This window comes from Harpia harpyja, chromosome 13 (genome assembly GCF_026419915.1).
Source record: "Harpia harpyja isolate bHarHar1 chromosome 13, bHarHar1 primary haplotype, whole genome shotgun sequence".
Classification (NCBI taxonomy): domain Eukaryota; kingdom Metazoa; phylum Chordata; class Aves; order Accipitriformes; family Accipitridae; genus Harpia; species Harpia harpyja.
In genome coordinates, this window is record NC_068952.1 from 12,970,695 (window position 1) to 12,986,324 (window position 15,630).

At 34.5% G+C, this 15,630-nt stretch overlaps 1 protein-coding gene across 5 annotated transcripts in view; it reads right to left on the reverse strand.

The window, feature by feature from the left end:
• The window catches only part of SYT14 (synaptotagmin 14), a 93,290-nt gene that overhangs the window by 45,412 nt on the left and 32,248 nt on the right, over positions 1–15,630 (reverse strand). For 4 of the 5 annotated variants that reach the window (XM_052806203.1, XM_052806202.1, XM_052806201.1 and 1 more), the window contains one exon: positions 14,079–14,297. The exons of the other annotated variant lie outside the window; for it this stretch is intronic. In XM_052806203.1, coding sequence (XP_052662163.1) covers positions 14,079–14,297 — 219 coding nt within the window. The remainder of the gene's footprint in view (positions 1–14,078; positions 14,298–15,630) is intronic. 5 annotated transcript variants of the gene reach the window in all.

Consider the following 15,630-nt stretch of genomic DNA (forward strand, 5'->3'; position numbering starts at 1 on the left):
CTAATTAAAAGCATATGCCTGAACCTTTTATGTATTTTGCCCTTATAATGAGACCTATTACTCTAGCTTATTCTATCCTTTTGAGTTCCAAAGTATCTTTCGAGTTACCATGGATACAAGTGATATGCTTTCTCCCACAACTGCTTTGTGTGCCTTATCAAACACCAGAAAAACTGACACAGTCGGAATCTGAGCCATCTATACAGGATGAATATCTAACCCCTTGGAAGTGTTCCTCTTCCCAATACCCCCCAACACCCCCCCAAAAAACTGAGGTATGCCATATACTAACATTTGTAATGAAATAAACAAGCAGGTTCTTTTCTACCTGAAATCTAGCACTTTTGCTCAAGGAAAACAAAATGAAAAAAGGTGCAGACATAAAACAATTTAATCTGATCAGCCCTGAAACAGTGTTAAAATGAAAACTGGAGCACACAGAATCATTCTGCGTCTGCCGTTTATTTTGAGTTGACAGAGTTTAAGTGTTTCTAGATGAACATATCCACTGGAGATGTAAAACGCAGCAGATTTCAGCAAGCATTTCAGAAAGGAGTTGCAGAAACATTGTATGCAACTCCGAGATTATGCATTAACTAGAGTAAATAAAACTCCCTTAAACAGAAATTGTTAGGCCTCTTTATACCAATTTATTATGGGCATTTTCAAATGCAAATTGCATTCCAACAAGCTGGGAATAATTTGTACTAATCAGTCAAGAAGAGGGCAGTTAGGAAACTGATTTTTCCATTATGTTTCTGTATTCTGACCTCTTCTTAAAGATAAAAGACTCTCTCCCACTCAGAGAGCAAAATTTACACAGGATTCAAAAACCAAGTGCTGATACTAACATAATCTGAATTAATGTATGAGAAGTAAAGGGGAATAACCAGAAGAAAAAATAAATTATTGTAATATGAACTCAATATAGACTCATTCAGAACCGTCTCCCAACTTTCAAGCATTAAATCATTGGAAAGACATCAGTTACATAAATGAGTGCCACAAAGGCAACTAATAGCTAGAGAGCCAGAGAAGAATGGGTAGGCAAATGCTGCTTTTGCCCCTTTTCCTCCATTATCTAAAATTCCCTAAGTATTACAGCAAAACACTTGACAAAAAATTTACCTGACTTGCTCCTGTCCACAAGCTCAGCCTTCCTTTAAAATACAGAGATTTTGAAGCATAATATCTGAGCTACAGACACTGAAGCATAAAAACCGAACTCTTACCCTTGTTTGTATTAACATTATGAAATAACTGTATAATTCTGGTAAGTTTTCCACAAGCACATATGAACTAAAGACATTAAATATTTTCATTTTTCTAACAGTGTCACTGTAGGTTAGATTTACATGTGCATGGATTTCATAAGATGCATTTCTTTCAACTTTTAAATTTAGCTTTGAACTGTCTCAGGTTATGATACTTTCTTTTGGGGATGAAAAACATCCACATAATGTTTTTACTGTGAACATTCAACTAGAATTAAACCTCACTTTTTCTTTTTTTTCCTGGAAATTTCTTTTAAAAGTAACTGAAAGCTAGAGAACAATGAAAAGGAACTCTCAGTTGACTGCTACATAGTGGTATTTATGCTTAGTCATCTGTATTATCAAAACATTACTAGTTCTGTAGTTTAATGTTGGAATCACTCACAAAAAAATGAGCATCTGGAGCAGTGGAGATATTTACACAATGGCTCTGTACTCCTGCCATTACATTCACCATTACATATACTACCGTTTCTCCTCTGTGTAATATTCTCCTGGATTATCTGCACTGTGCACAAAAGCACACAAGAGATCCCCCATTCCTCTCTGACTAGAATTCAAGTGCAAACTAGTATTTTTTAAGAAATAACTACCATTGTTACCATCCTTCATAAAAAGGGTTAAGTTCTTCCTTTGCAGAATCTCACAGTTGTCTGGAAATTGTCACTGTTGTTCCCTACACCTCTGAGGCCAACAGATTGCCTTTAGCACTAATAACAACTACTGTTTTTATTTCCAAAGATTTTCTTCTTTTAAAGCCCCTTCTTGTTAACAGGAAGGCACAAGGAAAGCAGATGATTCAGAGCAGTGGTTCTCATTGCCAGTGAAAGGAATTTTGCTCTGAAAACAGTCAAAGATAACAGCCATTATCAAACAGGATGATGAATTTCTCTGAAGGAGAGCATTAGATGCTAGTCTCTTAACAGATTAATTATTCCTCATTTACAAGGGAAAATGACTATCAACTCAAAACACCTTTTCAAATTTTACCAGATCTACTCAAGAGTTAGCTATTGGCCAAATTTTGTGTGGACATACAATTCATGATCCAAGATTTGACAGGAAAACAAAAAAAGATATCAGAGCAGTACATCAACTTCATCTTCAAGAAGAGCTTTTAAATCATACATTTACTTGCAAATTTTCATGTGATTATTTCTATACTAAGATGTAAGCAAATAAACACTGTAAAGTCCAAGGAAAATACATCATTATTCTCTCTTGTTATTCTCATAATCTAAAAATAGTTCCATTCTGGCATTATGTACAAAATTTAACATAGCCAAATATGAAGGACTCCAAGCAAAATAATTTTGAGAAGGTAGTTCTAAATTAATGCAAAATTAGACTAGTTTTTTGTTTTGTATCCATCAGATCTTGAAAATAAGGGCAATAGTTTTTTAATTTTCACTCAACTCATCAAATTGCCACAAATGCTACATATGCAACAGAAACACTTTGAAGTATAATAAATCTTAATAAAATGTAAGATAGATGGCATTGCACTTTTCACTTCAGAGTTGTCTTTTTTTCTATTAAAATTCACAGGAACTTGGACAAAATTCTAAAGATACTATCTGTTTTAAATCTTACTAACACAGTGTTTTTAGTGCTGAGGATTTAAAAACAAAGTTTCAGAACTCATTACATGTACTACCAAACTACAGACTGCTAAAATACAGGGAAAACCAAACAACAGATCAGACACAACAAAAACAGAAACTATGATATACTGGAAGCCACAGAAAGTTTGAGGAAAATCAAACAACATTCAAAACAAGATTCCTTGAAGATATGAAGAAATTAGTCTAATAACTAGTGTTAATCTTGACCAATTTAAACAAGAACAGACGCTGCCCCTCTGTTTTGCCAAAAGATGCAGAGTTGGCCCTGACCTTTCAGTTACGATTGTGTTTTCTGGTACAGATGTCAACTCTTTGCAGTAAACAACAGCAATCGTGTCACCTGTTCAAGTCATACACATAAGCTGCATTTGTTCGGGCTGAGCATTTTCAAAGAAAAGAAAATCACACCTGAAGTCAGCCTCTTGAAGAGATGAACCTTTTGTAGTTGCATTCTCCAAGATTTGGATTTTTCAGATACACATGCTCTTATCAGCTCTATTTTTAACCTGCCGCTCATATAGGATACTTAAAATTCTGAACATGTTTACATTATCCATCCAGCAGGCTAATGGAACTGCATACCAGACAGTCATGCATAATTCAAATCAATATCCTCAGGCTTGCAACTCTAAGTCAAAGCTGCCTTTAAATAAGCTGGGTGTGACTTTGACATGAATAAAATGTATCTAATTTTTAACCTTTATCTGACAAATTGATATATTTGCAAAGGAATGCCATAAGTCTTCTTTAAAAATTAAAACAAATAGAAAATAATGATAACTGAAAAACTTTTAAGAAACACTTTTAAGGACAAAATTCAGAATGGTTCAACAAGACTGAGCGCAAAGGTTTCAAATAGGGAGCTGGGTAATTTTTTATTTTTTTTTTTAAGCAAAATGTACAAATATATACATAAAAACACATGCTGGCAGAATATTAAGTGGTGTGGAAGGTGAATGTAGCAGGATTTCCTATTTACAAATTTAAAGATCAAGCTTTAATTGAATTGGGCATAGGTGACTACACACAGAAAATCTTATACCCAGTTAAGCATGTCTGCTAGCTTCTCTCTAAGGACCGGAATCAGAATTTCCATAATAAAATAATTTTCCCTTTGAGTTTTCCTATGTGCTTTCATGAGACCATGATTCCATCACAGCAGATAACCTTCAGCCACACTGAAATGACCAGAAGCATGGCAATTACACTAGCTACGGATCTATTTCCAGCTTACTTGTAAATACAGTGGATGAAAGGTAATTACAAACAAAGCCCCACCCCCCTCAACCCCCCCAAAACCCCCGCCCCAAACCAAATGAACACAAAACAAACAAAACAAAGGACTTCAAGTTGTATAATATATCATGCCTTCCCTTTCCCCCAAGGAAAATATTCCAATAATTCCTAAAAGTTAGGATAACTTTATAACACAAAAGTGTTCTAAGTAGTATGTCAGAGCTTATTTTAACAAGAAAAAAAAATACAGATCTTTGCCTCCATAGAAGCTATAGACACAATTTCTTGTTTACTCAGATACAATACAGTCCCAATAAATAATATACACAATTAAAATAGCTATGAGGATAGTCATCCTAACAATAAAATACCTGTTATTAGATAAAAATGGTAACATTGTTCATCTTGTTCAAAGACAAAATATTCATTAAATAATTCCAAGAGAATACTTAGGATATAGCTATAGCATGTCTATGAAATTGATACAAATAGATAAGGAAAATAATCTACACTGACTAGGTAACAAAAGAACAAGAGTTCAGTTACAAAAATAACCTGTTGTTGTTCTTTTAGCAAAGAGACGGTTAAAACGTAATGTGATCAGATTGTAAAAACCAGTCCTAATGGCAACCGGTCTTTAACCTAGGGGAAAAAAGCACAACCAGGAGGCAAGCATTAGTCTCAGACTAGAGATAAAAATCGTTTGTTTTTAACCTTTAAATGTAAGAAGAATGATCCATTTATCCACAGGTGCTATGGAGCAAGAACTGATAAACTGTTCTTTTGTAATAATTTTATGTAAAGTTGTAATAGTGTTTTCAGTTCTTGTATTTATGTAACAAGTACCACTCCATTCTGCTGACCAAGTAGCATGACTATTCTCAGCAGGTTAAGTAGAGTATTGGGTCTATGCAGGGTAAAATTCCTTTTTCCAATGCACCCAATAAATGTCTACACAGAGATTTCCAGTCTACTGTTCAATCCTGTTTCTTAGTCACTCATTCCATGATAGAGCCATGGGATCTCTGCAATTAGGGCTAAGATTAATGAAAACTGTACCTTCTTTTGTCTATTCTGTGGGAGTCTTTCAGAACAAGATATGTCTCACGGTATACATGCATAAAGATCAAATAAACTGCTCCCCTGTATCACTAGATGTTACCATAATACCAAGAAAAAAGAATGCCCATACCCAATAGCTTTTAGATCATATTAGTACAAGAAATACCCAGTCTTGAATGTGAACCCTCAGAATCAGCAAAAGCACTAGGTTCATCAAGGAAGCAATCTTTTCTGCTGATATAGTACTACCTCTTGTGTTTATATAACAAATCAGTTCTACATTTTATTAATGTAGAACATCTATATCAAATACAATGCCACAAGTATGTATGTGAACTTTTCCCAGTTAATGACAGATCTTGATCCTTTCATAAATTCCAGATTCAAACAGAGGAGAGACTTATTCAAACAGTAAGTTTACAATAAATTGAGAACTTTCTTGTAATTATTAATGTATGATTTACAACACTTCAGAGACATCACATTGCTAAGGGTGACTTTCTTCAAAGCCTTCACATCAATGCAAAGGGTATTTCTTCAAAGACTTCAAAATGCTGGCAGGAGAAACCTAATTTGTGAGATTGCTTTGCTCACTTGAACACATCAGGAAAAAAAGCCCTTTCCCATTGGAGAACAGTTTTTCCTTCTCTTTGGCGTTGGTCTAGCTGGAAAGGGGATTTTCCTGTTGAAAACTTATCATTATCACTGACTTTGAGTTTTGTTACTGGTTTTCTTCTCTCAGCAGCAGATGACATGCATGCTTTAACATCTTTTTCCAGCATCTCTGCTGCTAATCACGGAATAAATCCATGATTTCAGAATTATTCAAATTCATTCTATCAAGCACTTTCATGTGTTTCCTTTGGTTGACAAGATTGTGCACAACTTTGATATCATCTATCTGGCTTTTAAACTCAAAAGTTCTCAATGTAAATCCATTCTGTTCCAAACTGTGTTTAAACTCAGACACAGATCTCCTTTGCATTTAAATCCGATGTTTACATCTTGCCACTTCCGTAATAGTCCTCAAGAAAATTACAAGAATAATATTGAATTACACATGTACTTTCTACCCCTATCTGTGAATTCTGTCCATTCCAGGTCTCCAGACTTTGTAAACACTATGCTTGTCTGCCATTCATGCAGGTAAAGAACCATAACCACAACACAATCACAGCCTAATACATGAATTACTTACACAAAAAGTTCCTTGCTATCGGGAACTTTTCAGAATACAAAGGATAATACTTTCTTGGGAAGTAAAAAAGATCTGAATTCTGTAAAACTGAATAAAATACAGAGCAAATGTTAATCTTTAAATCACCTTAGCCTCTGCAATGCTCAGTTGACTATATTTTTGGGAAACATGCATCATAATTTCAAATACTTAACAAAACTGACTGTCTTCCACTATTATAGAACAATAGAGGACTGTCATAATGCCCTAGGAAGCTACTTTTAAACTCTTAAAAAAAAAGCCCCAACAAAACAAAACAAAAAAACCCACAGCATCAGAGAAATGAAGTAGAAAGCAACAAAAATCAAGTTAGGTCTGGACACTATTCTGCAGATCCTTGAATTACAGAAGTATCTTTTGTATTACACAAAACTATCCCTAAAATATTCCCTTAATATTGCTATGGATTGCACTGCCACACTCCCCAGAGGCTTTAAAACCACAAAGAATTCTCTTTCTCCAATTTTTAAGGGCTTGGAGCCAATGAAGAGTCACTCCAATTTACCAATAAATAGGAGGCAGATACACATAATCAGGGATCAGAACTTTGTATCATTAGTATTGCATCATTGCACTTTCTCCTGTACTACATGAAGATTTTTAATTACTCTTAAAGTGTCAAGAGTAGATGCCGACATAGTAGAACATAAGCATAAGGAAGCTGGATCAACTAAAGAAATATTGTAATTAAAAAATCCCCTTTTTCTCTCCCCCCAAAATTCTAAGAAGTGCATCAAGAATTATATCAATTGATAGTACACAAGTACTATCAGCTGAGATACACGAGTATGAATATCTGGAATATCTCATAGTTGTAACATGACTCAGCCTTCAAAATACACTCTGAAACATTTGGGAAATATTGCTCTGAAGATTACTTAAGACTCGTCTTAAGTATCTTTACTGAAGACCCTTTCAAAGTATCTTGATGAATGTACTATTTGAAGCCCCTAGGTCTATCCAAAGCTGCTGGCCAAAAAGAGTATTTTCTTCCAATAGGTATTATGCCAGAGAAATCTCACAGGTGATCTGACAAAAACACATCAGAGAAAAATGGGTGGCCACCTTCTTCCTAAATACTCTTTCCACTGTATTTCTAATTCATTTCTTTAAAGCACATTAGAGGAAGAAGAAGAGAAATAACTATTTTAAGTTATGATCTAGTATTCAACTGAACTTCCAGTCTTCCAGCCTGAATACTAGTTCATAGTTCTTATTCCACGTAAGCCATCTTCTTGGCCTGTAATTCTTAGCATCTGAAATGTACAGATACACTGATTTTGAGAGAACTTTGTGGCCTTATTTTGCTGAACACAATACAACCATACTGAGCCTCTCTATACTTTTGAAACAGTAAGTCTTCATTCACACTTGACTTGAAAATAGATCTGCTTATATGAAAGGAATAATGATAGAAACTAAACTGGAAAACATATGGTTATCATGGGATTCACTGAGTGATCCATTGTTGCTCTCTTAGCCTGTCCAGTGGCTTTCACCTTAGCTTGACAAGTCTGAAGAAGCAAGATCCTGCTTTACAGAAGGTATTTACTAAGGAAAACTACCCCCAAGTTGCTTTAACAAACTGGGGAGCTTCACCTGTATACCAGTTTTGAGGTGTTTATGTTGGGAAGATACTGAAAGAAAATCTCTCTTTATACTTCAAGCAGTCCAGTGAAGAGGCTTTTCCCAAGACATGAAGACTAACAAAAGAGAAAGAAAAGGCAAAAAGCTGCATACAGAATCAGATCCAAGAGATTCCAGAAGAACAGTCGCCTTCACGTGCAAAGATTGACACTGAGGAGCAAGGCAAACATATGTCCAACAGACACATCAACATAAAGTGCCGAAAGCCTAGAGAAGAATAAAAGTGGAGAAGATAAACTACAAAAATAACATCATACTCTACCTTCACAATATGGAAAAGATGGATAAAATCCAGTAGCATATGCCTGCTAGAGCAGCAGATTCTCATTTAAGAGAACTTATGTTTTCTCACTGCAGTCTTTTAGTGCTTCCATATGTTTCCAAAAAACCTTGTGAAATGTAAGGCACTTGGGCCAATCTCAGAAACAAGAGCCTCTGAACAAACATGTCTTCAGCTGTGGGGCTTTATCAATTGAGAAGTTAGAAAAAGACTTTAAAATAGGCTGGAGATGGAACTTGTGGTTGTACTGATCTGGTAAACTATAGCTAAATAAAGTACATCTAAGTATGCTAAGTAAGCAAGCAAGCTTACTACTTTCTTCCATCATGATGTCACTTTGCCTCAGAATTGGGATCAATCCCCCTTGCTTGCTTCCTGATTTTGCACAGCTGTTAAAGAGGTGATTTGGGCAACACATGCTTTAAGAACATCACAAATTAACTCTAAAAAGACTGTTTTCTTCTCCTCTTCTACCCTTCTCATCTCAAGGGATTCAGAGAATTTTGATTTCAAAAGCAAAGAAGAACCTACAGCTTTTGACATCTGCCTGCAAAACTGTAATTTCAATATATTTACCCTAACATTTCTAAGTTTAAAAACTTCCATTTTTATGAATTTATGGGACTGCTTCCTTAAAAAAAATATATTGTACTTGCCTGTGAAGCTTATAGAGATAACAAAGACATAACTTGCCTGTATAATGTTTGAGTTTTTAAAGTTCAGAAAGTACTCACTATTGGAGACAGAGGCTAGTTTAATATCGTATTGTACATTTTTTTGAAATTGAAGTTACTAAGAATGTATGGTCCATGTAAGATCACAACAATATAGATACTAAAAAATATTTCCAATTACCAAAGAATAATGTCCATTTTAAATTTAAAGTTTGTACACTTCCTTGTTTAGACCACTAGTTCAACTCAATCTCCTTGTTAGCAGAAATATCTTACAGTGTTATTTTTGTGGGGGTTTTTTCCTTATTTTTTGTTCTTTATTTTCTGAAACAGATGTGTAATATCACAGCCTATATTAATCCCCTCTTCCAAAATATTACAAATAATTGGAGCACATAAAGGCAATAGTACATATTCAACAGGATAGTAACAGCATTTGAAATGGTAGGGAATAATACGAGAAGTAGGATGCACATTATAAAAAAAAGAAAAGGAAGTTTTATCAGGATATGTATCAGAGAGAAGGAAAAAAGGTCACTTCAGGAAGTATCCATACTTTACTGGATAACATGAGAAAGAACACAAAGAATATTATTGGCAAAAATTAGATTTCAAACTTTGAGCTGACCCTAGAACTCTGGGCCTAAGCACAGAGACTGGCTTAAGTCCACACATATATATATATCAAGAAATACTGTAGTTATACAGGTTTGTCTTTTCTGTGATTAAGAGTTTTGGGTCATTTGTGCAAGAGTTGGAAATTTCAGGTGTAAACCTATCTTCTGTACCATTTTACTTTGCCATCTGTACCACTTACTTTGCCATTCCGTACCATTTTACTTTTGATAATGACATTTATCATCATCTTGATTTTCCAATGAATTAGGTTTTTCTTTAGAGATACTCTGGAATTAAGCCTGTCCATGAGGAGCTCACTGGAAAAGTTATATATTTACAATAGCTTGGAGTCTGTAGAAATACTTGCATCTAAGCACAATTTCTTTTTTTTTTTTCATTTAAAATATATACTATAACTCATCAAAATCGAAGTGCATCAAATGCACTACACAAATATATAAAGTGGATCAGACACTGGTCATAAGCAGGTATTTGTGAACTAAAATTTAAAAACCTAAATTTCATAGAATGAACTAAAGTACTAGTAGAACATTCTATCACTAGAATACACCAACAAAACTCACAAAATATATTGTTTTCTTCATTTAACTATTAAAAACATTATACAAAATGCCATGTCAGTTCTATATAAATATGCTGAAAAGAAAGATTAATATGGCCATCTAGAGGAGAAAAGAATGATGTGAAAACATACCACATACATTTTCAGGCTTCAGAATAAAACATTTTTAGAGGCATGCAGCCAGAAAATAGATGTAATAAACTAATTACGTAATTGATAATAAGTGAACCTTAAAATACGATCAGACATTTTGATGGTCTTAGTATTGTAAACATTAATATTATACATGTTTTTAGCAATGCAACTAAAGCTTACAGGGTGTATTAATAAAGACAAGATTATATTTTTGTCTCATTAAATTTTGTGTGTGCACTTAAGAATGCACACACATCTAAACAAACAAATATAAGAAGTGAAGACTGAAGTGCAGAGTAAAGAGTTATTAGTAAAACTGTTTATTGACTCCTTTGAAAACACACAGCAAGATGTGTTGCAAGATACAACATGTGATAGAAATTAACTGCTGAGGAGAAATTAACACAGAATTTTCCGAAAATGAAATATCATTTTCTTTGCTCGTATTAAGCTACCTCTGATGGAATTTTTAACGATATCATCAGAGGCTGATTTACAAGCAATGAGAAGGGAGGAAACAGAGATGAGACAAAAATGAATTCTGTCATCTCATCACTTCACTGTAACACTATCAAGCCCTGCTCAACATATGGACTGATTGGTGCCTGAAGCTGGAAGTACGGCTGAAATGTTTAAGTCTTAAAAGTAGAAATGATAAAGTATATATGAGGAAACAGAAGCACACAAAGTCAGATATATTGACAATTGGTTTTCGTATTAAATAAAGTGCATAGGAACACATTGCTTGCTCCCCCTCCACTACAAAGAATCAAGAAATGGTCCTATCATTTGCCTTTACCCTTCTTATAAAAATAATTCAACAGTCATAAAAAAACAAGTATTTAATGAAAAATTTCAGGATTCATAAGGCATCAAGTCTTCTACAGATTTATTTTGCAAGTTTAAGGAACAGTAAAGCTTTGAATTTTTAAAAATTTTACTGAAACACCGAGAATGTTGATGCTCTCCACTTGGAATCAGAGATTTTTAACCTCATCTGTTCAGTGAACTGTTTCTCTAAACACACATGAACTATTTGGTAGTGACAGCCAGTCTCTGGTTTATTTCTGCCTGCAGGCTTTCTTCATGAGGTTTCCACCTTCTCTTTTCACCAAAGTTCTGGGTTGGGCAGTTTTGTCTCTGTAATGATCATAACATAACGAGGCATACTCTGCCTTTTATGCTATTCTAACACATTTTTATCATTATGTAAAGATTCTTTCTTTTATGTTTGAAATAATTTAGGAAGAACATAAAAAGTAGTAACACTAATTATTCTAGTGTGCCACCTTCAGGTCACTGAAAAGTGAAAAATACTAGGTAGTTAATCTGTTGCTATGTCCAGTATCACAAAACTCTTTTTAATACTATTGAACATAATTTTGTTGAGACTAATGGATTGCAAAAATGAGACAAAATCATCACTCTAATTTGCAAGCATTTTGCCGAAAATGATAGAATGACTGCAGGCTATCAAATAAATAACATCGCTGATTCTCTACTCCTTTTAAAATGTAGGAAGAGAATGCTCTCACAAGCAGCAGCAAAAGCAAAATACTGACAGTATTAGAGATTTTTTTGCAAGTTGAAATATGTGGTTAAAAATTTACAATTTTCTAAGTTAGAATGTTTTGATAGTTTTTGCTTTAAAAGTTTTTTTCCAAACCCTGAATGTTCTTTCATTATAATAAATTCAATTTGCATACTAATTTTAGAGTGAATATGTGTGTGCATATATAAAAATGGGGTTTACATCCAGTCAGCTTCCTGAATGGAAAGAGCATTGAGAAAGGATAGCAGCTGGTGACAGATATCTTTAGCAATAGAAGAAAAAACTGAAAAGGAGGAGGGGGGAAACAATTGTAACTTTCCTGATGCAGTACTTGGACTTGCCAACAGTGTTCTTTTGTCTTAGATTCTAACCATGATACAGATTTCCAGGCTGGAGTTCTCATTCCCCAGAAGAGCATAAAAAGTCAGTGACTATAAATTTTGATGATCTGAGAAGATGATAAGGAAGACAATTATTAAAAAACAAAACAAAAAACCTGGATACAGGCTAGCACAATGCCTTTGGAGCTTAAGTCTTATAGGGGCAAAGTAAAAAGCTCACATGAACTGAGAACTTTTCACTGAGATGATGAACTAGGTAGAATAAAAAAACCTGAACAACTGTGAAATAGAAAGAGGAGTGTCACATGTTCCAACATGAATTATTCTATGACTGTTTCAACAACCAGCCTCAATAGTTTGAAAAGAGACAAATTCATTATTCTGGGTATCTGAAATTTGTCATCTTGTATAATTTGTATCTGGTATTATTTGCTAATAAATACAATCGAGTTTTCCATCTTCTGTTAATATACATCACCAATCTTTCCCAACAGTCACATAAGCCGTACAAAAAATTTGTATCTAATCTTTTATATTTCCCCCACCAACGCTGTTGATAGATCTCAGTAGATATAAAAATCAAACATGATACTTTCACTATCCCTGTTCCTTGTTGTCCTCCATCACAGTGCCCAAAGGTGGGTTCTTACCACCTGACCTCATCTCTGCATCTCCTTCCCTATTTGCTGGAACTCAGACTCCCAGCCTTCCTACAATTTAACAGCAAAGGAAAGAATAAAAATTTCTGATGATCAGAAAAGAATCCTCTTACTCTGCAACTTACTTCAATTATGGCTTTCATGTCCTTTGTGTCTTAACTTGGAATCATGAATGAGCATGCACTAATTTCAAATTTCAGTGGCAAACAGACTTTTCTATATTTGAATTACATCACATAGTAGAAAATTTACATTTTTTTCAAGCAATTCTGGACTGTATAGAACATTTAAGGACAGATATCTTTTAATTACATGTATCCACTTTTTTTTAGACAGTATCAATCACTAGAAAACCTTTGCATTTTAACATATTAGAGGGAGATCAATAAATATGTTACTATAACACAGCATCTATATTAGAATCTGACTTTTATGTAACTTCAACAAAAGCTCACTTTTCATGCTAGGAAATGGCTATAGACACACTTCTCACATACAGCTATTTTCAAGCACAAAAATCATATTGACAAAATTATTGACAGCAGAATTCTCAGCCTCTGTGTCAGGTTGTCACCCCAACTTAAAATCAAGAAATGTATACCACGAAAGAAAATATCCATCGTTTACATCCAACTTTTAACGCCATGGAAAAATTATATTAATCTAAACTTTGTAATATATTCTTTCTATGATTTCAAGAGAAGAAAAGATACAGAACATTCCAGTAATGCACCCTGCAATGACCATATGCACCATTAACCAATAACCAATTCCATTTACTTTGCTGCTATGACAGCTTATCAGTAGAGGAACAACAGCTCTTCTTTGTATTTATAATACCATAGTACTTATCAAGAGTTGCCATGTTTCCTTCCTAAATCAAAACAGTTTAAATTCCCCCCAAAATAAAATTACTAATGATAAAATTATATGAAACTTAATATAACAAGATATTGTATCATTTGCAGTATTTCTGGAAGAATGCTCACAAGCCTGTGCCATTTTTTTTGAGCATGCACAAATATAAAAGATATCTGGATATTTCTTGCAGACATTGACTATTTGCAAGTCCAGCTGTCCTTGTCTAGGACTTAACTTATCCAGAACATAATTCTGAAATTTGGAATAAAAGGAATGCTTTTAAATCACTCTTACCTTCATCTATTGAGGCTTCACTACTGTATCCATCATATTCAGCAGACAGGGGACTATATTTTTGTCTGGTTTCCCATATATAGTTTTTTTGCTGTCTGCCATCCACCACTGGCAGCCTGGAACTCTGGGTTCTAGACAAGGCCTCATGATATTTACCCAGTGCTTCATCTTCACTCTCAGATGATGAACCATGCTGGTCTTTACTCATATAAGAGTTGTCTGTTTGAATAAAATAAAGCAAATCGACTACAGCTCAAAATAGAATACAACAAAATAACCATAAGAGGTTATCACTGAAGATATTTAACCTATTTCAATTAAAACTTCTGTAATATTTTAAAAATATCACCTCCTTGTAATTATAAGTATTATGTGACTTTGTAACTGGTGAGAGCTATTTTTATTTTCTAGAAAAACTGGAAGATCATTAAGCCCCCAAAAACCATTCTAAAACTTATTCAACAGAAAATGGATCAATTTATGTAAGGCAGCACACACCGAAGTTCTTGAAACCCTTCATTAAGTAAGAAAATGCTTAAAATCATTTATGTAAAGTAAGTCCAACTGCTGCAATATTACATTTGGATATGTAACATATCAAAAAGGCAGCTCCTGATCCTCCATTCCCAGCTGATTTTTGCTGTGAGCATGCAGTGTAACATAGAAACGAAACTGATTTACAAAGAGAAACCTACAACAAAATCGTCTTAAGATATTTATGTCAGTAGTGCTTAAACTCACAATAACAAATGGGGGAAAAGCTAGTGAAAGATGTTTGCATGCACAATTTTATTTAACTTACAATAAACAGCCACTTGTTCAATAACTGAAATTAATGCAGATTCTCACTGCAGACATCTGGCAACAGCAAAAATTGTGCGGAAGAATCTATCTAGTTAATTCTTTTATACCAGTTCTTCTATAATGCCCAATACTGTGGCCAACTTTTTCCAACTATATCTCGAGTATGACTTCCTCCCACAAGTCAAAGATTCAGCTGCATTTCTATTTCGGTAAAAAGAAAGCTTCCTCCTCCCTTTTCCAAAATTCACATGGATTCTGCCCAAATTTAACATGCCATGCAGAGGTTCTGCAGATTTCAAACTCTAATAGGCATTAAAAGAATTCATGTAAACTCAGTAAAGGTCAGCATTACCACTACTCTGTGAGCAAGCCTATGGTATATGATTTGCCAATGGATTTCCATTACCAGCAGAGCTACGAGATGCCCATAACGCTGTTTTTCAGCTCTTGATTCTGCAAGGGAATATTGTCTAACACGCTATCTAGCCACATTCAACCGCTTCTCCCCTCCCTGCTTTTATGCCCTCCTCCCAGTCCCCTGTCCTTAGCTCTAGTTCTGCATTTCCGCTCCCATTAGTCTGTCTTCATGCACCAGTCTCACTCCCTCTGCCTAGGTATTCCAACTAAAGGAGGGTTTCAGCTTACCCAAAATTCAGCCATTTAAAGTTAAAGTAACTCAACCTATTCCAGCCACCTAGGCCCTCTTTTACAGTCAAGTGTTTGCTTCTTCCTACTTCCTTCCCACTTT